The following is a 27,420-nucleotide window of genomic DNA, read 5'->3' on the forward strand; positions in this document are numbered from 1 at the left end:
ATAGCGAAGTAATATGTAATCGGTATATGTAAACTGTACGAAATAAAATAATATTAATTAAAAAAGCTACTTACAAACCAACCACTTTCCGTTTTACCCCCTAATAAGTACTAAAATACGAATCTTCATAATAATAAATTCTTTTATTTTGGGTAAGCTTTCAACTTCCAAGCTTTTTCAAAGAATCTTTATTCAGGCAATGCTAACCGTACCCTAGGTACACTCATCATGTTTTATCCATACACAAACATGTATATATACACAAATCACGGACGTAATACTTAGCCGGCTAGGCAGACACACAAGTCGTTAAAAGGCATCAGGCAGCCTAACAAACTCAAAAAAACAAGTGTACCTACCAAAATTATAAGTTACGACGCGATAATTATTGTAAATGGGTGCACAGCTAGTTATTACTCCACCAGCGAAACGTACCCATTCCGCCGATCATACGATTAACGAACGACTGTGCTTGAAGATTAATAATAGAGGTTGTATAATATAAAGTTGCGTAATGTTGCAGAGAGAGTGTTGGACTGTTGGACCACGATACTTCCGAAATGAAGTTTTGAGTAGCCGCAGGCGTGAGGTCTGCAAGTCAGGCAAGTGTTGCAACTGGCTCTCCAGTCGCCATCCGATGGTTGACTCGCGCAGTCGCGCCGCGCAGCGCTTGATTGCCACACTACCATAAAACCTGATGAAATTCAAACCTCACGTTATTTCCAACCAATATGTGATACATTTGACTTTATTACTACGTTCGTGTGTACAAGTTTAAAAAGTTATACGTAAAACATGGAGGCCGACAAGAAGTTGATTGACTCTCACAGTGTCGACATAAAGAAGCCAAATTACATGCTGATGTCCTTGCAAAGGATATTGTTGTTGATCTTGATATTTGCTAGTGTCATTGTGGTTGTGTACTACACTCCTATGCCAGGTAATCTTGATACTTTTGTTGCTTATTGCTTGCAGATATGTTGCTTAAATGAAGTTATGAGTACGCCGGCTCATTGGCCCGATTATGACATCATTGCACACCGTGTTGTTAATTCTGTGTAATCTGAGGTCGTGGGTCCGTATTTGTGGTTTCCTTCATAACGTCAACCACCTCAAATTGCGTGACAGTTAAGATCAAAATAGTGTATAACTTTATAATTACCTAGTAATTTATAGTAAGATTGATTTTATAGGAATTAGCAGCAGTTTCAGTTATGCTGGTAAACCAGTATTTTAGAAGCAGTCAAATGACATATAAGTAGATACGGGTGCATTGCGGCATTGGCGTTTAGCCAAAACTTGACTCTACCATGTAGAGTTATGTTATAGAATAGGTGCTTACCGTATAAGCGCTTTCCATACAAGGAATTATTTATATTAAAAACAAAATAATAACAAAATGATAAGACGTAACAGAAGATGGACTTATCTCTCAAAGAGATCTCTTTCAACCAACCCGATTTTAATTGAAACAGTGATAGTAATTAAAACTTTGTCTGTGATAATCGTTTTCGTGTTTCAGAGGAATATTTCGAGAATTGCGACAGAGAATGTCACGAGCTGGACTGGCCAATGATATGTCGCGTGAAGCTAGTCGTAGAAGTGTACAAGACACTTAGCAAGTGAGTACTGACACCTTGACTATAATTATGATTGTTATTGCGATAAGGCGTGGTTCATTATGTAACTATGTGCTTTTGTTTGCAGATCATGTGGTAGCTGTACAGAGAAGGACGGCGGAGTATGTCCGCCGATGTGTATATCAGCTGATGGCCGCGAGCGTGGAGTGTTGTCTGCGAACAGGGCGCTGCCTGCACCAGCCTTCCACGTCTGCCAGAACGACATACTCGTCGTTGACGTGGTGCACCGAGCACCCGCGCATGCACTCTCCATACACTGGCGGGGACAGCCGCAGAAAGAAACCCCATTCATGGACGGAGCTCCCATGCTGACTCAGTGCCCTCAACCAGCCTACACAACATTCCAATACAAATTCCGCGCCTCAGAAGCGGGCACGCACATGTATCATGCGCACTCTGCCGCAGACGCCGCTGACGGCCTCGCTGGAGCGTTCATCGTGCGACAATCTCCTCGCCGTGAGCCCTTGAGAGAATTATATGACGTAGATGCCACCGAACACACTATCTTTGTCTCCGAATGGGGACACTCAATGGGGCCCCTCGCAGGCATGACAAACAGTGTTCCTAATGCCGAATCTCTTCTTATAAATGGCAAAGGAAAGACAGCGGAATCGCCTGACGCTCCTTTATCGAAATTCAAGATCGAATTCGGGAAAAGGTACCGATTCCGTTTAGCTTATGGTGGTGGAACGAAGAGCTGTCCTGTTAAGTTCTCGATTGATGAACATGCCATTGATCTCGTAGCGTTAGATGGCCATATAATAGAAAAAGAACGTGTGAATGCAATTGTGCTGAGTAGAGGAGAGCGCGCAGACTTCATTTTGGATGCGAAGAGAGCTCCTGGAGTGTACAAAATGAGGGTTGTGGGTGAGAAGTGGTGCCAGGAAGATTTAGAAGGCGAAGCTGAGTTGGAGTATGATAAGAAGGACACTAAAGTGCTGTTGAAGGACGATGATGGAGTTTTAGAAGTGAAGCGTGAATTCTCGTCATTCAGTGGTGACCGATGCAAGCTGGGTAGTGTGTTGTGTTTGGACGAGGTGCATGCTGCTGAAAAACTTTCGCCAGAACTCGCCGGCCAAGTGGATAAAACAATTTATGTGCCTTTTAATTACTCGACGAGGCAGATTTCGGCGAAACGAGTGGGTGAGTACTAAACCGGTCGTATTATAATAATAAATTGGAACACTTTTACTGACTTTCGTAAAGTAGTGACATTGTTTTTAAGACATTCATGCGGAAAATACCTCAATATTATTTTACTGTTTTGTGTTGGGAATAAATACTTCTATTCAAATGAAATTTTATGTTTAATGTTAACGACGTTGACAGAATTTAGGTACTCGGTTGAATATAAATATTTGACTTTACCTTTGTTTTATCAGTGAACTCTGATCACACTGATCACCTATCGAAATATGTACCTACTACCGACTCGTTGACATTGGCGAGTGTTTTGTAAAACATACCCATTCTATTCCAATGACGCAAAATAAATTAAGTATTTTAATTATTGGTTCGGGAAGTCGCAGGGACTTGTTTTTAACAAAACTAGTAGGAACAACATGGATAGGTTATTGTAAATCATTTCTTCATAACTAGTCAAAATTTAGTAGGTAGGTACTTAGTTTAAATAAATCATGCATTCTATTCTAATGACATGTTTAGGCAGAGATAGAAAGTAGATATGGAATACTAACGCTTAGGTAGGTAATTGCTAGAGAGGGCAGAATAGCCTGTAAAAAAAATTCGGGTAAATATTTGTATAGGGTACTTACTTATATTTTTACCCGGTAAATATTTTTCCGCCCATCTCTAGTAATTGATGTTTATCCAATCATCATCATCATCACCAGCCCATTAACGTCCCCACTGCTGGGGCACGGGCCTTCCCTATGGATGGATAGGGAGATCGGGCCTTAAACCACCACGCGGGCCCAGTGCGCATTGGTGGTTATTAACGACTGCCAATGCAGCCGGGACTAACGGCTTAACGTGCCTTCCGAAGCACGGACGGACGGCACGGTTTATCCAATATTTGTACCCAAATTACTGGAACATTAGAAATACACATTTAATACGCAAAACATACTGTGTAATGCAAATAAACATAAAACAGAGTCCAAAACGGGTTCTCTACCCGACAGGTAGCTAAAAGTGAAGCAAGATAAATGATCTGAGGCGAGGTGACATAAGGCCCTACTTATCTCACAAAGACTTGGTCTTGTTTGGGCATTCATTACACATGCGTGGCCCACAAAAGTCCAAGGTCGTTGTATTCACGAAAGCATAAAGGATGGCTCAACGATACGTACCCGCTAACTCGGTGACTTCTGACTGCTACAAGAAAAACATGCATAAGTAATTCAAACTCAAAAACAATTCCAATTCAAATTCACAAATATCATACTTAGTTACACTTTGAATGGACATTTTTTACATAACGAACGTCTCGTCCGCCTAGAACTACTGCAGCTTCTCAAAATCTGTATAGCCAGTTAAAAGCTGCAAGAAAAACCGCCCTAGGGCCCTAGACATTTAAGAAAAAACCAAAAAATGCTGTTATACAATTTAGTCATTTGGCGGCCTAATATCAGTTCCCAGACAGTTAAATATGAATGCATGCATTCATATGTTCTAGATAATATAAGCTTTATTATAAAGTTTCTGTTTAATTACTATTATAAAACTGATCAAAAGTAAATTCTGAATGTCAATGGGAACCTTATTGTAAAAACGTATACATTGCCCCTTAAAAGATTTAGTAATTTTATGCAGTCGAAGTTCACTGACATGTAAGGCAAGTTTATGCTTATTCCGGGTATTAACATGTGTCGAACACTATTTTCCCAAACAATCCTATATGTGTTTTTGCATAATATAATAAATTTTCATAGATATATAATATTGTGAAGGCAAAGTTTAAATACTAATAAATGAAAAAAAAAAAAATGCAAACGAATGAATAATTGAATTGATGGATATGATGAATCTTATGGTGATAAGGGATCAGCCTATCACCCTTTACAATTGTCCATCAAGAAAGGACAGAAGAAAATAAAGACGGCTATATTGAATCTAGTAAGTATTATGTACTGTATGTGCTTGCACATAAATGTTTGCAAACCTAAAAGTTATTTTTATAGGTAGTTCGTATAACAATAAAGAAAAGCGATCTCGGCAGGCGGCCATACGGTCATAAACGGATAGATATAATGAGACATATTATATATAAGGTACCTACCCATTGTAGATGGGCAGGTACTCAGCCATAAAATATTAAATCACTAATTGCGCTATTGTCTTCGGTGAATAGAACATATTACAGGGGGTTCTAAACAAGCAATAATGCTATTTCATATTGCGCACTTACTTACTCGACTTCAAAAAAGGAGGAAGCTCTCAATTCGTCATCTTCATCGTTCGTCGTCATTTTTTTAATGTATGTTCCTCGATTACTCGAAGACGCCTGGAATTTCGAAAATTATTTTTTTATTCAAAACGGTATGGTTCCCAGGTGGTCCTATTGTCAGCATGGCATGATATGATGATGGGACCCCAGAGATGTTTTTAATGTATCTTTCAAAGCTAACCAGTATTTACCTCTGATGGTAATAATTTTATGTGGCTAAGCTGATGATGGAAGGTCGTGATCCTTAAAAATCAGGGGTTAGGTTTTAATTTCCTTTTAACTACCCTGACACCGACTCCAAAAATAAATGATTAAGTACTATTGTAAATATATTATATATATTGTAATATTGAAATTAGTTTGATGTATTCATGTATTGTAAAAATATTTTTTGCTTTTTATTTTCTGCGTGTTTTTCTATTTTGCGCTTTTTTTTGTTTTGTAGTTAATGTCTTTCTTGAAGGTGATTTTTTTTTATTTAAAAAGTGTCCAATTACAATATTGCTTTTTATATGCATTGTTTTTAGGACCAGTAGTTAACAAATTTAATCACGTTGGTCTAACAGAAACTGTGGTCATCTGCGGTGTGAAGTTAAGTGATAGAGTGAGAAACAGTGTGATAAGACAGAGATGTGGTGTAAAAGACGATATAGTGACTAGGATTGAGAAGGGGATGTTAGGTTGGTTTGGACACGTAGAGCGGATGAAGGATAATAGAATTGCAAAAGCGGTATATAAAGCGAAAGTTGATGGTAGGGCTGGCAGAGGAAGACCGAGAAGGACTTACGATGACCAAATTGGAGATGTCCTTAGAAAAGGTTCAATACGATCTACTCTGAACCGGCGTGCGTGTATGAAGCGATTAATGAATGTGGAGGACGCAAGAGAAGTGTGTCAGGATCGAAGCAAATGGAATTCTATAGTCTCTGCTTACCCCGGTGGGAAATAGGCGTGAGTTGATGTATGTATGTATGTGTCTAACAGAAACTTGGGGTGAAGCATGGCTAATCAGTTCATCCTGTGAAGGATGTTGCTACCTCTGATTAGCTCATTTGGGAATATAGTCATGATTCTGTTACGTCGTTTGTGTTAAAGCTGATTCCCCGTTTCGAGTGAGGCATCAAGTGTCGGTGGTAATTGTTCTGAATACAATCGTTTCATCGGACATCCAATTTACGTTGGAAGTCTGTATGAAAATGAATGGGCTCTGTAACAAAGGGAATTTGCTTCATTTGCTTGACATAACGGTGGCATTACAAACAAATTATGAGCCCAATAGGCGCTTGGTCAAGTTTACGAGCTGGATTTATGGTTTGTTAGGCACTCGGGAATGTTGGTGGAGTGTTTAATATGGGCTGGAATGTAAACTGTTGATTATATTCCACGCTTTTTAAGAAGGGTAATATTCGGTGTATGTATTTTTTTGGTAGGTAAATAAAGAAAAAAATGATTTATGTGTAACACTTCGAAATTATATTGACTCTTCCGAGTCGTGTACGGTATTTGTGGGAGATATGTTTGTACGATTGTATGCTACTTAGTCATTAAGTACTCTATTTAATGTATCGAGTGGAGGTTAGAGGAGGAGGAGGTTAATGTATCGAGAGGAGTACTTAGATGTTAGTAATAAGGTTATAGTGATATTAAACAATGTAAATGATGTCCTTTAAGTGGACAAGTTTAAAAACATGATTTTTTTTTATAAAGTGACGCATCTATATGTCGTAGAGAAAATGCCGATATGGTATGATAAGCAAAAGTGGTGGACTATCTAAATTGCTCTTGACATATATTTTACGGCATGAGGAACAGCATCATATGAGCATGAGTTTCCAAAATACTGTTAGAAAAGAATCGATCGACTTGATATCGACTGATACATCACTATGCTTATAAACGTCACAACACTAGCTTACCTATTTCGACAGATCTAATTCTTACCGCGCATTTAGACGATTGTAAAATGTTAGATATCTTATTGAAATATTATATTCATTAATTGTACTGAACTGGTCGTTCTGTTTAATAACACATACTTACAAAATAATCCATGTTGGACTGAAAACAAAGTGGCAGTGTTTAATGGAACACGCAAATATTATTATTTCTATGAAAACCTTACGATGTGACGTGGAGGGCTATGTATATTTATTTTCCCATTTTCGTACACGCCACGTTACTTTCCCACTGTTTACTTAGGGCATAGGGCTCTATTTTTCGGACGGCTACCGGACCGGACGGCACCGGACAACCGTGTTTTTATAAAAACACCAACCATTCTATTCCGAAAAGGCTTTTAAAGCTAAATGTCTTAAAATATTGATTTCGAATATGCCGCATCAATTCTAATAATCATTCGAATCGACTTATTACGATTATACATGTATAGAAACTCACGTAATCCCTAATGGAGTGGGCAGGGATTACAATACTCATAAGGTGATTTGTAGCCAATTTTTATAAGAAGTTCTAAGATGGACATGATGAACCGTAGGGTAGGTACGAGCGCCTTTTGTTTAATTTGTATTCCTGTGTTATTATGTTTGTTTTGTGCAATTAAGAATTATACCTATATTGTAGGTGTCATGACGTGATCAACCTATCTCCCAAGTTAGTGTCCATATTGTTAAAAATTACCCATACTCGTAAAGAAGTAATTTTATTAAAATTATGAGATAAAGCTTGATTATTCGTTGGATAACTTTGGCGGCGAGATTACGTTGAGTTTTACGAGTAGATTGCTTTAAAATTGGATTGAGCCAGTGTGAGTAAAAAGACCGCATCGATTAAAACTCGTTAACACGGTTTTGCTCTGCGATAGTAAACAATTACGAAATAAAAAGAAGATTTAGGCTGTATATTTTTAGTTTCTTTTTTAAACCGTGATTATCTTTTATTCTCTTTCTTAAGTTGTGTTTACTTTTTATCAAAGTAATATTTACTTAAAGCTTTAAGGATAGCTGAAGCGGAAAATTGTCTGTAAAAACTTTTAGGTTTTTATAAGACAGGTTTATTTGTAAGAAAATTATGAACAACAAGTATTTTCTTCTGTAAAGTCAGTGATTCTTTTAAAGATAACATCTTTACTGTAATATGCGAGACATAGATGAAGTAATAGCGAAGCCACACGCCTGCGCCATCACATGAGCATTATATATTACGTAACTACCTAGTAGACCGAGCCAAAGAAGTATGTAGTTGCGGTTGTATGTCAGTAGGTCGCAATTATTTTGTAACAAGCCTTCCGCCACTTCCGCAGGGGTTGCAAGCTATAAAAAATCTCCCACGAGCGCCATATTTAACCACTTAACTCGTATAAAATACGACCTATTTGAAAAGAAGAATACTCCCAACTCCGTGAAATCGTGATTGAGACTCCGTGAAATTGCCTAATACCACAATAAAGACGACTTGATATGGAGAAGTGTCACAAGCTACATACTTATAGTTATTTAATTAGAAGTTGGCAATACACAATTTGTCTGTGTTTGAAATAAATATCCGGTACATTTTATTATTGAAAAGTTTCCTCGTTTTAACCACTGCACAATAATAATATAAAATGCCATAATGAATCATACCACGATAATTATCAATGAAGACCAAGATCACTCTCAAAATTTGTCATTGGCGCATCGCAAGCCGCGAAAGCCAGAAGAAAAAAAAAGATATAATTGCTAGGTTACCATATTCCAAGGATTACAGTCTGCATTTACAAATGCAGGCAGTTATTTATCTGGGTTTAGTTGGGTGACTAATATGGATAGCGCTTTTGTATTAAACAAATGCCGCAATACCGGGATTGACAAGAATGGAGCATATTGATAATATTATAAACCCTCGTAACGTTTTATTCGATCCCAGGAATTTACATAAGTACATAAACTCACGCCTATTTTCCACCGGGGTATTCCATTTGCTTCGAACCTGACACACTTCTCTCGCTTCCTCCACATTCATCAATAGTTTCATACACGCACGCCGGTTTAGAGTAAACTTTTATTGTCAAACTCAGACTTTATTATCAATATAAATTGTTTTTCTTTCGTGGGTTTTTATGACGTTTAGGAAAATAAGCGGATATCCGATCACTCGTTACCAGTCTAAAAAGTTCATCACATTAGACATGAAATCACACACACATTCAAACTCACCCACAGACTCCAAAACTCACTCACCCTCGGTTGGTAATATACCTGACAACCCACACGATAGAAGATTTAAACTCTTTTATGATCCCGATCATTTTTATTTTTTAAAGTAAGTTTGATAGTGAGAGCGTTAGAGAAAGCATTCGTGGCCATAATAATATAATATAATATGACACGACTGTGCTTGTCGGTTTATAAAACATTATTAATGCAAACATAGAACTAGAAAGAATTCATTATTTATAAAGATAAACTCATTATTTAAGAATTCGTTATTAGAAGAAGAATTCACCGATTTGAAAGAAAACATTTTTTATTTTAAAGAATCAAATAACATAAATTTACATAGAGAAAAAAAATAAACAATAATATAAAGTAAAATTATATCTACAAACAGTAGCTGGTGGCGCCCTAATAGATGAGCGGATAAGAGCCCTCAGTTTTCCCCATTTGTCCGGCCAAGTAGTTAATGCCATATGCGGCAAATCTACGTACGATACAACAACAACTTAAAAAATGCGCCCTAATATATGAATTTATAAAGCATGCCACGATGCGAGGCGTAAATACGTATCTGCATTAGAGAATTACATCAAGTAAGTAATTGTACCTAGTTATATAAAATTATTCTAAATTCAATTTTATTTAAAATGTATAAATTATATCAATTAAATATATGAAAAGTCATTCATTACTAATGCGATTTCTCTCTCGCAAGATGTAATCTAAAATGTCATAGTAAATAGGACTCGGATGAGAAATCATGTTGTGCTGAATGAAGCTTTATTGGGATAATTTATCATTATTAGGTACTATTATATTATTATTTATAATAAACTAGCCAATACCTAATCGATCAACACTAGATAAGTTGTTTTCACTGGACTTATCAAAAGGTGACAGACTGACAGCCAGCGATAAAGCGTTATGAAACATACCACCGATTTATAGTAAAAAAAACACGTAAGGTTTTTTCTAATGTTGTTTTCTTCAACAATATATCGATTTCTTTTAATTAATTTCACAGCATCATTAATTTAAGAGCTACGCTCTTGTTGGTGTAGCATTCCCTATTCTTTTCTATCAAAGGTCAATTATTTCACTTCCTTATAAGACACGACGTTCCCCTCTTTAATCTGTTCCATGTAAGCTCTTCTTGGTCTTTCCCTTCCTCTCTTTCCTTGTAGCTTCCCGTCTATGATGTTTTTAATAATTCGTCGTGTCTTATTAAGTGTCCAATCATCTTGCCTCTTCTGTCCTCAATAACTTTCAATATTTGCCCCTTTTCCCTTACTTTCAATATTTGCCCCTTTTCCGTTATTATTCTTTCCAACATCACAGTTCAAAGATCTCAAGTCTCTCTCTGTCTTAGAGTAAAAATAAGACCATAAAATCTTACTTGGATTAAAACTAGATTGTGTATGCATGACTTTATTTGATTGCGACAACATATACGAGTAGCGTTGGGTCACAATAATGGTTTTCTCTATTTGTCATTAATTGTATGCAATGTAGTCATATTATGTTGCATCTACTGTAACGGCCTCAGTGGTCCAATGGTTTGAGGGTTGGGCTCACGATCCGGAGGTCCCGGGTTCAAATCCCGTTGGGGACACATCACAAAAATCACTTTGTGATCCTTAGTTTGGTTAGGACATTACAGGCTGATCACCTGATTGTCCGAAAGTAAGATGATACGTGGTTCGGAAGGCACGTTAAGCTGTTGGTCCCGGTTACTACTTACTACTGATTTAAGTGATTAGTCGTTACATGTGCCATGTCAGGGGCCTTTGTCGGCTCAATAGTAACCCTGACACCAGTGTTGATGGGGTTGGTAATCCACCCCACAACCCACACGATAGAAGATGTTGCATCTATTGTAATAATTTTGTTGATCGAAGCCTCTAGTCGATCTAGGACGAATTAACTTTACAAATGTACGGAATAAAACTATAGGTGAGCAATATAATGTACCCACTTTAGGACTCTGTCGCACTAACATAATTGACATTTAGTGAGACTTACAGTTCAATTTGTCAAAAAAGTTAATGTGACATGATACCAAAGTGTATACATATTAATGCTCGTGACCGTACTTTCCGATATTTGTCATGGAGAGCGAGGATGCTTATGTTAGTATCTTACGATAACTCTTGAGACAGTGGGTTTCTTTTATGTTTTCAAGTATTATTAAGAGAGTGGGTTTTTTAAATCTATTTTTGGACTAAGTTCGAAGATCCGCTTTGAGGGGCCTCTGATGAGACATAAAATAAGTACTTCACAAAATACTGCCTCGCTTTGAGCTCGATTTATTTAAATAAAAAAAATATCTCATCATTTAGGAACACGACATTATTAACATTACTGAATACCTACTAATTGACTGTCAATCAGTTTTATTTATATTTTCATTCTACCACTACTTCTTTTTGGATAGAAATATTTTAATTTTTATTTATTTACATCATAAAAGTAATATTACATTGGTTAATCCACTAACATCGATAAACCACCATACGATTTGTCTCCATAGCAGTCTGCTCAGTTATCATTCGCTCATCTTACTTTCCCAATCAGCGCTTATGGCTATCGACCCCCTAGGGTCGATTAATTATTTCAAATATTTTTCCTCTTAAACGACCCCCTGGATCTTCAGGTTGTACCGGGTGAGAGCCTTCAGCGCTCCCCTTTTGTCCGGCCAAGTGGTTAATGCTATCTGCGGCAAATCTACAATAAGTCACTAAGTCACGTCAAAAAAAAGAAGCTTGTCTTACAAACAGCAGTAATTTATGTTAAGTATCAAAAAATGTTAAACAAACCTCTCAAAGAATAACAAGTTGTTGTATTTATCGTTCGAAGTACGTTTGTCTAAACGCTACTCGCTGTTCGACCCACCAAACAAGTAGAAGGGGAGACAAATCGTTCAAAATTTAATGTCACGCCATATTTAAGTGTTCTTAAGCTGGAAGAAAGTGTGGCAATCATAGTACATAATCACGTCCGTTCTAACCACAAATAACTAGGTTTGATTGCATGTCTGTGGACGATATTCGTTCGCTGCGCTGCGTCTGCGCAACTTGCTTGGAAAATTATAAGTGTCAGTTTATGTAAGCGCGTGGTCTGTTTCTTTCTTTAAGCTGATTAGTGGCCTCATATCTAAAAGTGTGTGTATATGTAATTTTGTAGGCTTATTAGCAGAAGTATTTAACAAAGTATTTGCTGAAAATCATTTTAAATGAAGTCTCAAACATTACTATTAAGTATATTAGATAAAATAACGACGAATATTACTTACTTATTTTTTATTGATGTGACTTAATGTAGGTTTGTATCAGATGGCATTAACTACTTGGCCGGACAAATGACGAGTGCTGAGGACTCTCATCCGGGAATACTTACCGGTTTTAATAGTTGCTGAAGGTTTGAATTTTTAAATGCGGTGTTGTTTCTCGCTTTCTTTAGTTTTAACTCTGTTTAGGTATAGTTCGAGCAAACATAACAAATTAGTGTCGTAGGTGCGAGTAGGTATTATTACTACAAAATGATATTCATTAGTTTATGTTTGGCCTCATCTTTGGTACGTGATGTGACGATAAAGCGGAATGTGGATATTTTCTTATTCAACCACGTAGTGTTTGCTGTTTGAAACAAATCTACAAACAGTGGCAAAACACTCATGTAGCAAATAGTAATTATGTACTTTTTTCTTTAGTGAGTTAAACACAATTGTCGCATTTTAAAAACAAAATCAATTGATGAAAGAAGTTTATTTACTTAGTTACAAAATGAGTAGCGTTTTAGAGTGGGTGTATATTCAAATTCAAAAATATCTTTATTCAGTTGGTAACATAGTTTCACTTTGAATCGTCAATTTTTACATAACGAACGTCTCATCCGCCTAAAACTATTGCAGCTTCTCACAACCTGTATAGCCGGGGAAAAGAAGCTGCAAAAAAAATGAATGTCAATGTGAATGTTCTATATTACGTACTACACACCTCTACTTACCTCTTTGAGGATACAGACGTGAAGCTATGTTATGTTTGACAATAAACACGGAAAAGAATTACATTAAACATAATATTTCAAGTCAATATCGGGTTACAATAGAGCGAAGTGGTGATCCATTTAAATTAAGGTAATGGTCATAGATTGCGCGGCGTGCGATATGACTATGCACGCATGTTGTTTTAATTGGTTTGTGACCTATTAAAATTGTAATTATAGTCTATTTTACTGTGGCGAATAGTTTAGCCATTTTTCATTGAATTCTGTTATTTACTACTGCTTTTATGAATGAGGTCGATGTGTAGCATCTGCGGTGTTAAATTGAGTGCGGTGATAGAGTGAGTAACAGTGTGATAAGAAAGAGATGTGGTGTAAAAAATGTTATAGTGACTAAGATTGAGAAGGGAATTTCAAGTTAGTTTGGACACGTAGAGCGGATAAAGGATAATAGGATTACGAAAGCAGAATATAAAGCGAAGGTTGTTGGTAGGACTGGCAGAGGAAGACCTAGAAGGACGTACATTGACCAAATTTGAGATGTCCTTAGAAAAGATTCGGCACGATCTACTCTGAACCGGCGTGCGTGTATGGAACGATTAATGAATGTGGAGGAAGCAAGATAAGTGTGTCAGGACCGAAATGGAATTCCATAGTCTCTGCTTACCCTGGTGAGAAATAAGCGTGAGTTTATGTATGTTTGTATGTTTATGAATACATGTAATAACTTAGGTATGCTTGTGAAAGACGTTCTGCCGACCCGAATACTAGACCCATAGAGGTGGTCAATCACCTCGCGACAGCAAACATTTTAGCACGCAGATAACGACCCCGCCGACGTGGTCGACGATTCCTCTCATTCAGCGCTTATCGCATTAGCGATCATTAGATCCGCAAGGGTCAATTAACTCTTTCAAACATAATCTTCTCCGACGACGCCCTGAGTTGAGGTTGCGCCCAACTGGGCACCTTCAGGCCTGTTGTCTAAATTCTTTGTACAGGGTGACAGCTTCCACAGCTTTTCCCATTTGCCTGGTTAACTATTCAATGCCATTTGACGCAAAACTACAATATGTCACGCAAAAAACGAGGTGTGTTTGTGTTTGTAATTGTTGCTAGGTAGCTAGAACCATAATTTACCAGAAGATACATAAACTTACGCCTATTTCCCACCGGGGTAAGCGGAGACTATAGAATTCCATTTGCTTCGATCCTGACTCACCTCTCTTGCTTCCTCCACATTCATCAATTGCTTCATACACGCACGCCAGTTCAGAGTAGATCGTACTAAACCTTTTCTAAGGACATCGCCAATTTGGTCAATTCACCAGAAAATTTGTTTATCTATAATTACGAGTATGTTACAAAAACAAATGAAGCTTTAGTGGTACAAAGTTCTAATTCCTGATATATCAATGTACAGCAGAAAGATGAATGCTAATCACAAGTAGGTATTGATTTATTACCGGTTCGGTTTTAATTATAACACGGAACATTCCACGCTTCTCGTTCCGGTCGATATTACATGGTTATATCGTACATATCTTAAGGCACATATGAAAAAATACACTACTTAAGCTCGGCACACACCGGCGCGACGCGGTAACGCGAGTGTCGCCGCTCGAGGAATGCGTACATACTTGTAACCACGAATGTTAAAAAAAAATACGGTACGGAACGCCCGTGCGCCCCGGTGCCTTGTGTGCATCAAGCTTAAAGGTTCAAGAAACCGTCACCGCCGCCGGCGCATTCTATTGACCCAGTATTTATCTAACTATGATTGACACTTCAAAGAAGAAACAATACTTTCACGAATATAATATTAAAGTCGTGTTTCATTATAATTATAAGTAACTGGCAACTACGTAAAGTTATATTATTATAAAACGATGTAAGTAATTGTTATGTTCAATGTTGTTACTGCTTTATAATGATTTGATGACATGTTAGGTTAGTTTTTGTACCCGACTGCCCCAGAAGTAAGGTAATGATTACTTACTTCTTACTAATTATATATTGTATGGTTAGCTGTAATATTTTTTAAATAAAGATAATTATAGACGATAAAGAAATTTAAAGTGTTATGGTCTATTAAAGTCCACTGGGATAGTGGAGCATAATGATGAATTATTATGCAATGAACTAATAGAATAATTTAAACTAATAGTTTGGTTATGTAAATGAAATAGGTGCTTGTAGTGATGTTGTGGTAGGTATTTCTGGCACCAATTCTTCTCCTCAGTTATAACGTTCAGAAGCCGTATAATAAAGCAGAGGAATAGAATCGACGATTATTGAAATTATAACTACTACTGTTATTATTAGAGGTATTATTGGGGCCTCTAGCGGTTCAATAGTAACCCTATTACCAGGGTTGAAGGGGTTGGTAATCCACCTCACAACCCACACGATAGAAGAAGAAAAATTGTACATTACTTATGTAAGAAATTACTCTAGATACGTATGCTCTATCAATAAGGCACCTTTCATAAGCAATTCTTTCCGGTCTTGTGCAAGTTATATCATTAATTATTTTCTTCGGTTTACGAATAAAAATAACCGTAATAAGTAGTGATGTAAGAAAATCCGTGCATCCGAGGGCACGTTAAGCAGTCGCTCCCGGCTATACTTAAGTAAGTATGAGGTCGTTACATGAGTCATGTAAGGGACCTTTGGCGGCTCAATAGGAGGGTAGATGGGGGTAAGTCATTGATCTCACAACCCACACGAGAGAAGAAGTAGTGAAATAAAATAAACACTTACGATCTTGAAGGTAGTAGTTAAACCTACAACCATCGCATGATGAACTTTAGTACCCACGGTCACGGATTACCTCCTAATCCATAACCCACTATACACCTCACTTTAAACTAAATATAGCTCGGTGAAAGGTTTGATAGGTACACTTTGTTTGTTGAATAACATAACATAAACAGCCTATATAAGTCATACTGCTGGGCACAGGCCTCCCCTCAATCAACCGGAGGGGGTATGGAGCATACTCCACCACGCTGCTCCAATGCGGGTGGAGTATGCTCCATGTAATGCAACGCAGAAGAATATATAAAACTAATTGTTGCTTGATATTTGGATCACATTATGTAGAGAATGATGTTGCTACCTATATTGCTTCTCTTTATTTTGATCTGAATAATAATGGGTGGAAGTTGTAATTGTACCTTGGTGTAACAAAAAGGGTCATCATCCAAAAACAAAGATAAAAGATGCATGTGTCTGTTATCCATGAAATAAGAAGTTTAAACAAAGAAAAAACTTAACAACGCCATCTATCGAGTTTTTGGGGACGCCGATTATAAAGTCCCTCATTGACAGCGAACCGAAAAGTTTAGCGAAAGTGAATCGTTACCTTTTGTCGCATTCGTTTTTTTAAAGGTGCATTTTTTGTCGCTTACATGTTTTTTGACTTTTACATTACTTTTTTTTCCAATGTGTTTTGGCTGTGCCTTAATTTGGTAAAACATTTTAATGAGGTACTTATGCGCTCCGCAATTGGCATGATTTGGATTATCCAGAAAAATATTTTTAACCTATTTATTCTAATTATGTAGGACGTAGGTAGGTTCGAAAAATGACTTTCTTTCACTTTTAAATTCTAGGTAATATCTCTAATTTGGAGATTCTTTATTTATGAAAATAAACCTTGTTTTAATTTCACAAGATTTATTTTCACAACTAAGCTCGTTTTTGTGCCCAATTTTCAGTAACCGGGGTCGGATTGTTTGATGATTGGCCCATGCATGAACTTTGCCTTATTGCCTGTATCTTCTATCGTGCGGGTTGTGAGGTGGATTATCAATCTCATCAACCTTGGTGTCAGAGTTATTATTGAGCCGCCAAAGGCCGCTGACATGGCTCATATAACGACTACATACTTACATCAGTAAGTAATAATCGGTACCAACGGTCTCATCATCATCATCATTATCAGCCGTACGACGCCCACTGCTGGGCATAGGCCTCCCCCAAGGATCTCCACGACGATCGGTCCTGCGCTGCCCGCATCCAGATCGTCGGTTCCCCCCCCTTTATGACTTCAACTTATTGTCTGTATTGATTGATTGATTGATTAAACAAATTATTAATCATAATCATATAATTTATTAATTTCTTCTTGTTCCAGAGAGTTGGGGTCAGACAGATGGCCACAGGTTCACCTACCCGGCATCGCCGCTACTCACTCAGGGTCCAGATGTGACGTCAGCCGCGCTCTGTCCGAATGAGGGCGGGCAGGGCGAGGAGTGCGTCCACGTCAAGAATGTGCCACTGGGATCCACTGTTGAGCTTGTCATGTTTGATCAAGGTGAGAACAATATTTTACATAAGTTCATAAAATTACGCCTATCTCCCGTTGGGGTAGGTAACGGTAATATCAACTCTATATTATGCACGACCGTCAAGTTCAGACAAATGCGCCACCGAATTTACAACTTATATTTATCTATCACAAACCAATTTAGGTTATATCGGATTGTAAACCTAAGATTTATTAGTTAAGCGTACCTTGTTATTCATAGAAATATTCAAATCTCCGACGATGTGTAAATAGTATTATACTAATAGCCACTCCAATCTTTATGTATAAATAGTGATGAAACAGCTGAATCATTGGAAGCGAAATAGAGAATTTCAATTAGTCATGAAAGATAATGGGATAAGGCGAGAATATTGACTGAGTTTCAACATATCTACACACGGACTTTTGTATTACCTATGTTCTCTCTTCATTTTAAGGTAGTACCAATGGGCGTAATTTTATTATATAAGTACATGCCTACTCCATCGTCGATTAAAGGAGAAAAACTAATATATTTATTTATTGTAAGTATTAACAGCCTCCGTGGTCTAGTGGTTATAGCGTTAGGCTCACGATCTGTCGCGACATTGTCGAAATCACTTTGTGAGACTGTTCTTTGTTTGATAAGAACTTTTCAGGCTTGAATCACCTGATCCTATCCGAAAAAGCAAAAACACCTCCACCAACCCGCAGTGGAGAAGCGTGGTGGACTATGCTCCATAACCCCTCCGGTTGATTGAGGGGAGGCCTGTGCCCAGCAGTGGGACGTATATAGGCTGTTTATGTTATGTATGTAAGTAATTATAAAAATTAAACAAACGGCAAGAAATAAGAATTATAATTTAACATACTTAATATTTTCCTTGATCTCGAGGTTCCTGTTCTCGCGACAACAAATACTTCCGAACCCCGAAACCGACGACGTTTTTCTTCTTACAGCGCTTATTGCTAGCGGCCCACTACAGTTGATTGATTGTTTCAAATATAATCGTCTCGGACAAGACGCGCTGAGCCAACTGGGCATTCGCTGGCCTGTTGTCTTAAAATTTGTACCGGGTGAGAGCCCTCAGCGCTCCCCGTTTAATTTTGTCCGGTGAAGTACTTAACGCCATCGGAGGCAAACTTACAATAAGTCACGTCTTTTTGCTCGTTATCTCTGCTGAGTTGGATAAGAACCGAGCTCCGGATCGTGGGTCGAGTGCTCTAACCACGACACCACGGAGGCTGTCAACAAAGACAAAGTTCACCGCATTATCCAAGACAGTGTGTAGAGTGTTAAATTTACGACTTTGCGTACAACATTACTCTAATAGGTAGTTAACTGGCTTGGTTTAACAGCTTTCTCGGAAAGCGAACGATACTTGTTTTCCCTTCAAACGGAAGACTCTGTGCAAACTTATGGTTCCACAAACAATAGTGTAATGCTTGTTTGGACTAACGAAGGAAACAGGTAACACTCGGTATATTCATGTTGATATTTACTTTGCACTAAATTCCATATTCGCTAAGGAATAGCGAGGTACGAGTAATGAGGTATGGCTGTGTGCCGACGTTTTCTTTGTTACACAGTTACACAACAGATATCTTGTGAAATCCAAGCCACAAAGTGAGGAAAATGTTAGTTTGAAATTCGTTTCAATCGCAGGAATTCAACAGATTCAATGAGAATAACAAACGATTGGATAAAAAAACATCAGTCCGGTTCGAATGATTGCAGTACTTTTAGGCGGATGAGACGATTCAAACTATGTTTAACACGTTGACAGTCCCCATACAAAATGTTTTGACTTCCTTCTAAGTCCCGCATATTACTTCAATTTTATACGTCCTTTTAAAAACGTAAGTAAATAATAAGTGGTGCACTCGCCCTTAGTGCATACAGTAACACAATCCTTTGCTAATTTACCCGGGATCCAAGTGGAGCACAGTGCGTTCCTGGCCGTTTCTTAGTGACGATGACGCATGTATGGGTCACGGACGTATGGAGCTAGTCCATCATGACCCGTATATGGGTCACTGGACTGTCAATGTGTTAACAACTGAATAAAGATATATTTAAGTTGTTATACTCGTACTTTTATTTGTGCGAAAGTTTTTTTTATTATTGTTTCGCGCACTATTTCCATTTCTCTGCTGGTCAAGTGTAAAATCATAGAGTGAATAAAGTAGTTAAACATATCCGTAAACAGTGACTCAGGGATTATGTCTCTTCGAACATAATAGGCTATCTAAGTATGAGCAATAACTGTGTTAACTGTTTTTTGTAGATTCCGTGACTGACGGACATGACCCGTTATTTATGAATCTAAACAAGATCTATAAAACGTAAATATTTCAGTTATACTGCAATTATTATGCCAATGAGGCATAGGAATGGGGTTACGTCAGGCTTTGAAGTTGGGTATTTGAAGGGAAGACGCATAAATCCCATTCTGTATGTAAGCCAAACTAAGTTATAACTCGCCGAAATGTCATATTGGCAGTGAATAGTCAATGATGCAGCGAGTCGAGACTTTCTCGATACGTGATTGTAGCATTCATCTGCAGTTGCTCGTATGATCGATAAAATACATCGCCTTGGAATGCGTTCGTATAATTTATAAATGCAGCCAATCATGCGCCTTCTGCGACGTAAATTATTAGATATTAGTAATAAAATGTTATTACACGAATCTCCTTGTGCACGTTTTGACACTTTAATATTTCGCTTTTAATATGCAATGTATGGAATTGTATTAAGAAAGTGTGATTAATTATTCTATTCACTTTCCATATATTTTTATATCTTAAGACATTGTGTTCTATATTTTTGCTTATAAAACATAGGAGAACACAAAACACAATTTAACAACAAGGAGAGAAACAAAAGGCACAACTTATTTGTAACAGAAACATCCACTTGTACTAACTTCCGTACGTAGCAGCCGGGACCAATAGCAATTTGTCGCATATTCTCAGCTTATTCTATTCAGGTGGGAATTAATATACTGACGGATTAGCGCTTTCATTTGTGTCTAGTTACCGGATGTTAACAGCTATGTACAAGTCGACGATCTGCGACTAGGCTCGAGGTAATTGACTTGTCCATGTAACTTGATATATAGCAGAGCGTTAGGTTTAGTCTACATCGATCGATACCTACAGTATATGTACCGGTATCAAGAACAGTAAGCTGATATTATACATTATTTAATTATAATAAAGTATCCATAATTAATTTGAAAAGGTTCTTTAACGGTGATTGCATAATATGGTATGGTTTACTGATAAAATTGGGAATATATTGCTGGTTTTCTATAATTCGGACGAGTTTTTAAGCCCACGTTTGATATGTGCAATTTCTGTGATGTGATGGGTTACTTTGAGCATTTAACCAGAAGTCCGGAGTTCAGTTTCCGGTCGAGTAAATTAAAGAAACGATTTTTTAAAAATTGATTAGGTTCTGGAGTTTCCTTACCAACCTGCCATGAGGCAGTGTAGTGGAGTATGGAGGAAGGCCTAACTCCTATTCACACTGTACTGTGTTCACACTGAAACCCTATATCTATCCTACTAGTGGAGTTTGTGGTGGATTACCAAACTTACCAACCCTGATCTCAAGGTTACTATTGAGCCGCTAAAGGCCCTTGACATGGTTCATGTAACGACTACCAACTTGGATCAGTAAGTAGTAACCGGGACCAACGGCTTAACGAGCCTTCCAAAGCACGAACCATCTTACTTTTGGACAATCCGGTGATCAGCCTGCAATGTCTTAACCAAACCAGGGCCTCACAATGGGGTCCGGTGAGGACATATGACTTTTATGATATATCCCCACCGGGATTCGAACCCAGCTCTACTGAACTGTACTCTACTACTGAACTTTATCCTCTTAACGCCGAGATTTCCAGACACAATAGTTAAACAATGGGTTTTGGATTTTAAAAGAACATTCGGTCTTACGACTTTATATTACTAACATAATTGTTTAGTTAACAAATTACAAACTTTGGTTTTCTTCTTTTCGTGTGGGTTGTGAGGGGGATGGCCGACCTCAACAACTCACACGAAATTAGGGATATTATTGATCAGCCAAGGGACCCGGAGATAGCTCATGTATCTTTGATAAAATATAACAAAACTGTTATTAGTAATAGTAATACAAAGTTCAGTAAACAAGTCCTTTTTGTAAACAATACGTAACCAAAGATTAGCTAAATATTTTGATGATCATATACTTAGTATAGAAAATGATCCTTGGACTGGATATGGTATTTGAAGGTTATTGACCTATTCGTTTATATTGTGTACTTGCTAAGTATTTAAGTTCTTTATCATGCCAATTTACATAAAATTATAATAAAATATTATAATAAAGAGCAATTGTTTCAACGAGCAATCATTCGCGAAAGTGCACTCTCTCCCGTCCAAAGGTGAAGGGTTTAAACTTCTCATGCTAATAAGTTCTTCGGCACTTATTTAGTATATTTAATATTATAAATGACTCACGATCCGGGGTCCCGGGTTCGAATCCCGGTCAGGACATGTCACAAAAATCGCTTCGTGATTCCTGGTTAGCTTAGGACATTACATCACCTATTTGTCTAAAAGTAAGATGATCCGTGCTTGGGAGGGCACAGGCTTGGAGATTAATAATACACGGTAGCTTAATTTTGGCTCTAGCTTCAACAAATGTCTCCGCATCCCAACTTCTATAATGTTTCACTAAAAGTAGTTGTGGAGGAAGTTAGTCATTTTTAAGGCAGTAGGCAGTGGTAGTGGATAGTACACCCATTCGTCGCCAGTTATGTTTAAATCCCAAGTAATAGGGGGCGAGCCTGTAGCTATTACTTCTAACAATATATTTTTTACGAAATCTTTAATATTATCTTTGATTTTATTGTGCCTAACCTACTTACCTGCACACAAAAATACAAACAAAGATAATAAGTAAAAATAAGACAAAATATTGGCTTATCAGCATTAAATGCATCGTGAAAGTGTTTTCTCTTTTACCGCCTCAAATATTTTATTATAATTTTATGTAAATTGGCATGATAAAGAACTTAAATATGTACTTAGTTACTTATTTTATACTTTTAATTATAGTCAAATTACTGTATATAGGTACTATACACATCTGGCTACCCTTTCGGGGATACAGGCGTGATGGTATTATAGTTCGTTAATGTACACTTATATACATTTCCTTGTAAGTATATTGGCCTGTTTTAGCGTAATATATTCATGGCTTGAATTATGATGTTCATGGTAGCGAAGTCGCAGTACAGTAGGTACATCGTTCCGGTAGCAATGGTAATCAGAGTGAACGATTTATGGCCACCCGTGTGGATAGGAGTTGATTTACTTACGTCTCTGGAGTGATCATCATTAATTTAAGAGCCACGCTCTTCTCGGTGTAGCATTCTCCATTCTTGTCTATCAAAGGCCAATTCTTTCACTTCCTTATAAGACACGACGTTCACCTTCTTTTTAATTTGTTCCATGTAAGCTTTTCTTAGTCTTTCCCTTCCTCTTTCCTTGTAGTTTTCCCTCTATGATGTTTTTAATAAATTCGAAGAAGATAATTCCGATGCCAGGAATCGAACCTGAGCCTCCTGGGTGTGAGCCAGGTGTCCTGGAGTAATACAACATACAATATACACATCGCCTCTTTATAGTGAAAATTACGTAAGCACCTTTTTGAAAAATCATCTTCTGACGTAATTTTCCTCAGCAGAACCTCGATTTCTTTCAATTAATTTAATTCCGGGCTTCAATTGAGACCGCATTTTATCATCTGGATCGAAACATCACATCCGTATGTGATTTATTGTTCATTGAGTTGTAATTATCTTCATCATCATCATCAGCCCAGTCCAGTCCAGTCCACCGCTGAACATAGGCCTCCCCCAACGCGCGCGTTAAAGCCTTATCCTCAGCCTTACGTATCCATGCATCTTCAGCCACCTTCTGCAAGTCGTCCCGCCATCTTGCTAGTGGTCATTATCTTGATTTTTATTAAATTGTAATTCACAATGAGAAGTGTAAGTGTAACGTAAAAAAAAGAAAAAAATATAAGTATTTTCTATTATAATATGAATCATCAGCATATTACGCCGACTTATGCTGTAAGAGCGTCTATAGAGCACAGCACATTCTCTCAACAGTTGCAACATTCGGTTTTGTAAGTATCGACCAAGCTAGCTCTGACACTGCTGGGCAAACCTCATGTTGCTAATAAGTGTTAGGTGCTAACAAATGTAAGCTTTTAGCAAATCGAGCAAACATTACCTTCAAGGCACCAGATGTGACTATGATGTGACACCGTAACGAAAACTTTAATGATTCTGACCATGATTCTTAGTTGAAGTCAAGTGGATTTTTCCGTCGCAAAAGTATGGAACTGAAAATAATTTAAATTCCACTTGATATTAACACAAAATCATGAACTGAATCAACCACCTCAGTATTCCATACGGTGTTACTAACACCTTATACACCCTATGCGGCTTTAGACCCTATTTTTTTGTTATTTTTTATCATTAACTGTATATTAATGTGTACATTAAAGAGTTTAATATAATCTGCTGCCATTCTATACTGCCATAATACGTTAATATTATATGATCTGTGTCTTTAATAACTATGTAGATAGCATTTCCTGTTCGCTATAGACATATTTCTTACGTGAGACTTTATATATTATGTTTAATATGGATATATTTTATGATAAGATCAAGTGAGGTGATGGCATAGTTTACAAGTAAAAGTAGTTCAAACCGTAGTATCTTTCCACTGGCATGTTACATACCGTTAGGGCGGACTTTCCTCTTTTAAGGAAAATATAATTATTTGTAAGAATCTTCACTAATTGGTTGATTGTAGATGACGACTTTGTATACGTTGTTGAGGATCGGTCTCAGGTTGTCTACGTAGCAATATGACCAGCTACATTAAAGATTCATTCACCCATAAATCACACCCGTAATCCCTTATGGGGTAGGCAGAGCCACAAATATTAAAAGATAACTTGCAGCCACTGTTGATACGGCGATGTCGTAAGCTGGTTATGATGAACCTTATGATGATAAGGCTACAAAAAGGGTTAAGGATTAGGTTATGGTAAAATAACTACATAGCGGTTTTTCTAGTTGGGTGATATTTTGATTTGACCTGTAAAAGTGGAAAGCAAAAGAGTTAATCGTTCAGTGTTAATGGATTATATGATGATGATTACTAAAATCAGTTTTTCTTTCCAGGCGGCGAATCTGACCACATCTTCCACCTTCACGGCTACAGTTTTCACGTCGTCGGCATCCGAGAGTTCGACGGCAGTTCCGATAAAGACACCATCATCAAGATGAACGAACAAGGCACTCTCTTCGAACACAAGAACCTCGTGGACCCTGTAGTAAAGGACACCATAGTGATACCTAAATTCGGAGCAGTCGCTCTTAGGTTCAAGGCTGACAACCCTGGGTATTGGATGATGAGGGACGAAAGGTCCTCCCACTGGACGAGAGGTCTAGACTTCATTCTGAAGGTGGGTGAGGATAGGGACTTCGTGCAAGCTCCTTCCGACTTCCCCAAATGTGGTTCCTATGTTGGTCCTGAGTATTTCTTGATATAGGAGTGGTAGTACTAAAGACTGCTAAGTATACGATGCCTTGTGATAGTCTTTGAGTGGTGCCAGTTGTAGAACAATAACTTTGCCAGTGTCTAATGATTTGAGTGATATAGTTATGAGAATCACGAGTGTTATTTAAATGAGAAACTGAAAGGAAATCTCAAGACAAAGGAAAGTAGACTGTATAACATTTCAATATGACTGGGTACTGTGTAAGATAATATTAAAGTAAATAAAAGGAACATGTTTTTGGTCCAATGCTTTCTGCAATACTTTGTCCAATCTTTTAAAAACCTCTCACAAATAAATAGTATATAAAAGAAGATCAAACATTGTTTATAAATGAATGCTCAATTTATGAATAAAAATATATTTATTTTTACATTTTGTGATACTATTTGTTTAGGCTCATCTTTGTGTTATTTGTAGGCGTTTTTATTTTGAAACATTTTATGAATTTGTATTCAGTAAAGTGAATTTGTAAATTGTGTTTCAAACATGGTCTATAATAGTCAAAATAATAATATTGTGGACATTGAAGTTTTTGGACGAGACGAATCTATTCTAGTGTAGAAAACGACGTGATACATGACATAGTTAATTAATATAAATTGCGTAAGTTATATTTAGTCTGTAATTTATGTAAATAAAGTACTTCTTTTTACTTGGCAAGTTTTACTTATCCTATATTTAGGTATGTTCCAATAATTCCTTTCTGATATTTCATAAAATGGTTTATTTGATAAATGTTAAGTGAAATGTCGAAAAGTGCTTTTTTCCGAAGTAAAATGTAATATTAGCACTTCAGAAAGCATTCTTTAAGTGCTAATAATGTCGAAGTTGCCAAAAGGTCGCAAATGGAACGTGTTTTAGAGCGTAATTTGCGCAAACGGTACGCACCATTGATTTCATATTCTCAATGTGATGACTGGCACTTTCCACTGGTCTATCGAGTGGATAAAATAAAAAGCGAGCGTTTATTCTTGGACTGTGGAACGCCCAAATAATAGTGAAAGCGTTTATAATTGAAGTGGCTACCGCGCTTGGCCCGTTGCAGATTACGACGAGCAGCATAAATAGGTACCTATATACAATACAATAATAGCCCCCACATTCTGGAAAGATAAATAATGCTTATTCATAGTCAGTGGCTTTATAAAAACAAATAGTGAGACATAATTTAAAAAAAAATCTATTCGAAAACCTTGTGTACCAAAGATTGCTTAATATTATATTTACGAATTTTCTTTAAAAGTTTCTATTAAATTTCTTCAAACGATTATCAACTTAAACAAAAAGTGTTTTTTAACGAAAATGGGGTGTAAACTGTACGGTCCACACTTTAAAAAATAAAAAACATTCAGCAATTTCTATTAAAATTACGTAGAAGTTTAGAAATTCAAACTGGCATTCAATGATTCAGTGTATTACCTACTCGTATACATAATTATCATTCAGTATTGTAGAAGTTACATGTAATTACTTATTTTTTACGTTCTAGTTATTTTTAAGGTGTTACACGTTTACACCTTACTCGTAATAGTGATAAAAAATATCAGTCAGGGCTTTTTTATTCTTTTTCCTAAAGCTATTATGTGTTCCATTCCAGCTAGTAGGTCAGTGATCGGCCACGGCTTCTACGCAAAAAGACCAACACGGTACGAACTTTACTTCGAGTGATTGCACCGCGCTGTTTTCTTTTTTTTTCGAGTTCCGTGCTCAAATGGCCCAGCCAATTCATCAACAACAGACGACCGTCTGTCAAAGGATTTTTTTGAATTCTATGTCCATCATTGTAAACTCAAACGAAAAGCTATAAGTTTTTTGTCTTTTTTCATCTAATGGCTTTATGGACCGTCTTTAAAAAGCTAGGAATAAAAAGAAAGTCCCCTCCGAAGCACGGAAAACAAGAAAGAACAAATTAAAAAAGAAAAGCAGCTAGTTTCCTTACCGTTAAAGAGTTTTTACAACAGAAACATTTCACTTTGGGGACATTCCCATGAAGGCCACATCAATGAAATACACTACAAATCAATACTACTACTACTATTAGTATTTATGGAAAAAATCAATTCATTTGTTCTTTTGCACATTGATTACGTAAAGAATTCTGTGTAAATAAATATCTGTAAGGCTTCCAATGATGCATGGTTGAATCAATAGTCCACCAATGTGAGAGTTGAATAACTTTGTGAGAAGTGAATAGATATTGAATGGTACTTGTCATTAGTAATAAAGTTTCTTTTTTTGCGTCGCGTCGATAATTTTGGTTGTTTGAAGTAGTAATT

General features: G+C 37.1%; 1 protein-coding gene across 1 annotated transcript; it reads left to right on the plus strand.

The window, feature by feature from the left end:
• Window positions 1–284: 284 nt before the first annotated feature.
• Window positions 285–25,796, plus strand: LOC126367770 (uncharacterized). The gene is made up of 5 exons (XM_050011497.1): window positions 285–940; window positions 1,523–1,622; window positions 1,708–2,783; window positions 17,347–17,526; window positions 24,765–25,796. Exons 1-5 carry the CDS (start codon window positions 796–798, stop codon window positions 25,133–25,135), a joined length of 1,872 nt encoding a protein of 623 aa, XP_049867454.1. The 5' UTR covers window positions 285–795; the 3' UTR covers window positions 25,136–25,796.
• Window positions 25,797–27,420: the final 1,624 nt, after the last annotated feature.

The sequence above is a fragment of the Pectinophora gossypiella genome, chromosome 6 (assembly GCF_024362695.1).
Source record: "Pectinophora gossypiella chromosome 6, ilPecGoss1.1, whole genome shotgun sequence".
Lineage (NCBI taxonomy): Eukaryota > Metazoa > Arthropoda > Insecta > Lepidoptera > Gelechiidae > Pectinophora > Pectinophora gossypiella.

Coding starts and splice junctions, on each gene's coding strand:
- LOC126367770 (XM_050011497.1), top strand. CDS start 796: ATGGAGGCCGACAAGAAGTTGATTGACTCTCACAGTGTCGACATAAAG. Junction 1,623..1,707: donor GTGTACAAGACACTTAGCAA/GTGAGTACTGAC, acceptor TTTTGTTTGCAG/ATCATGTGGTAGCTGTACAG. Junction 2,784..17,346: donor GATTTCGGCGAAACGAGTGG/GTGAGTACTAAA, acceptor TTCTTGTTCCAG/AGAGTTGGGGTCAGACAGAT.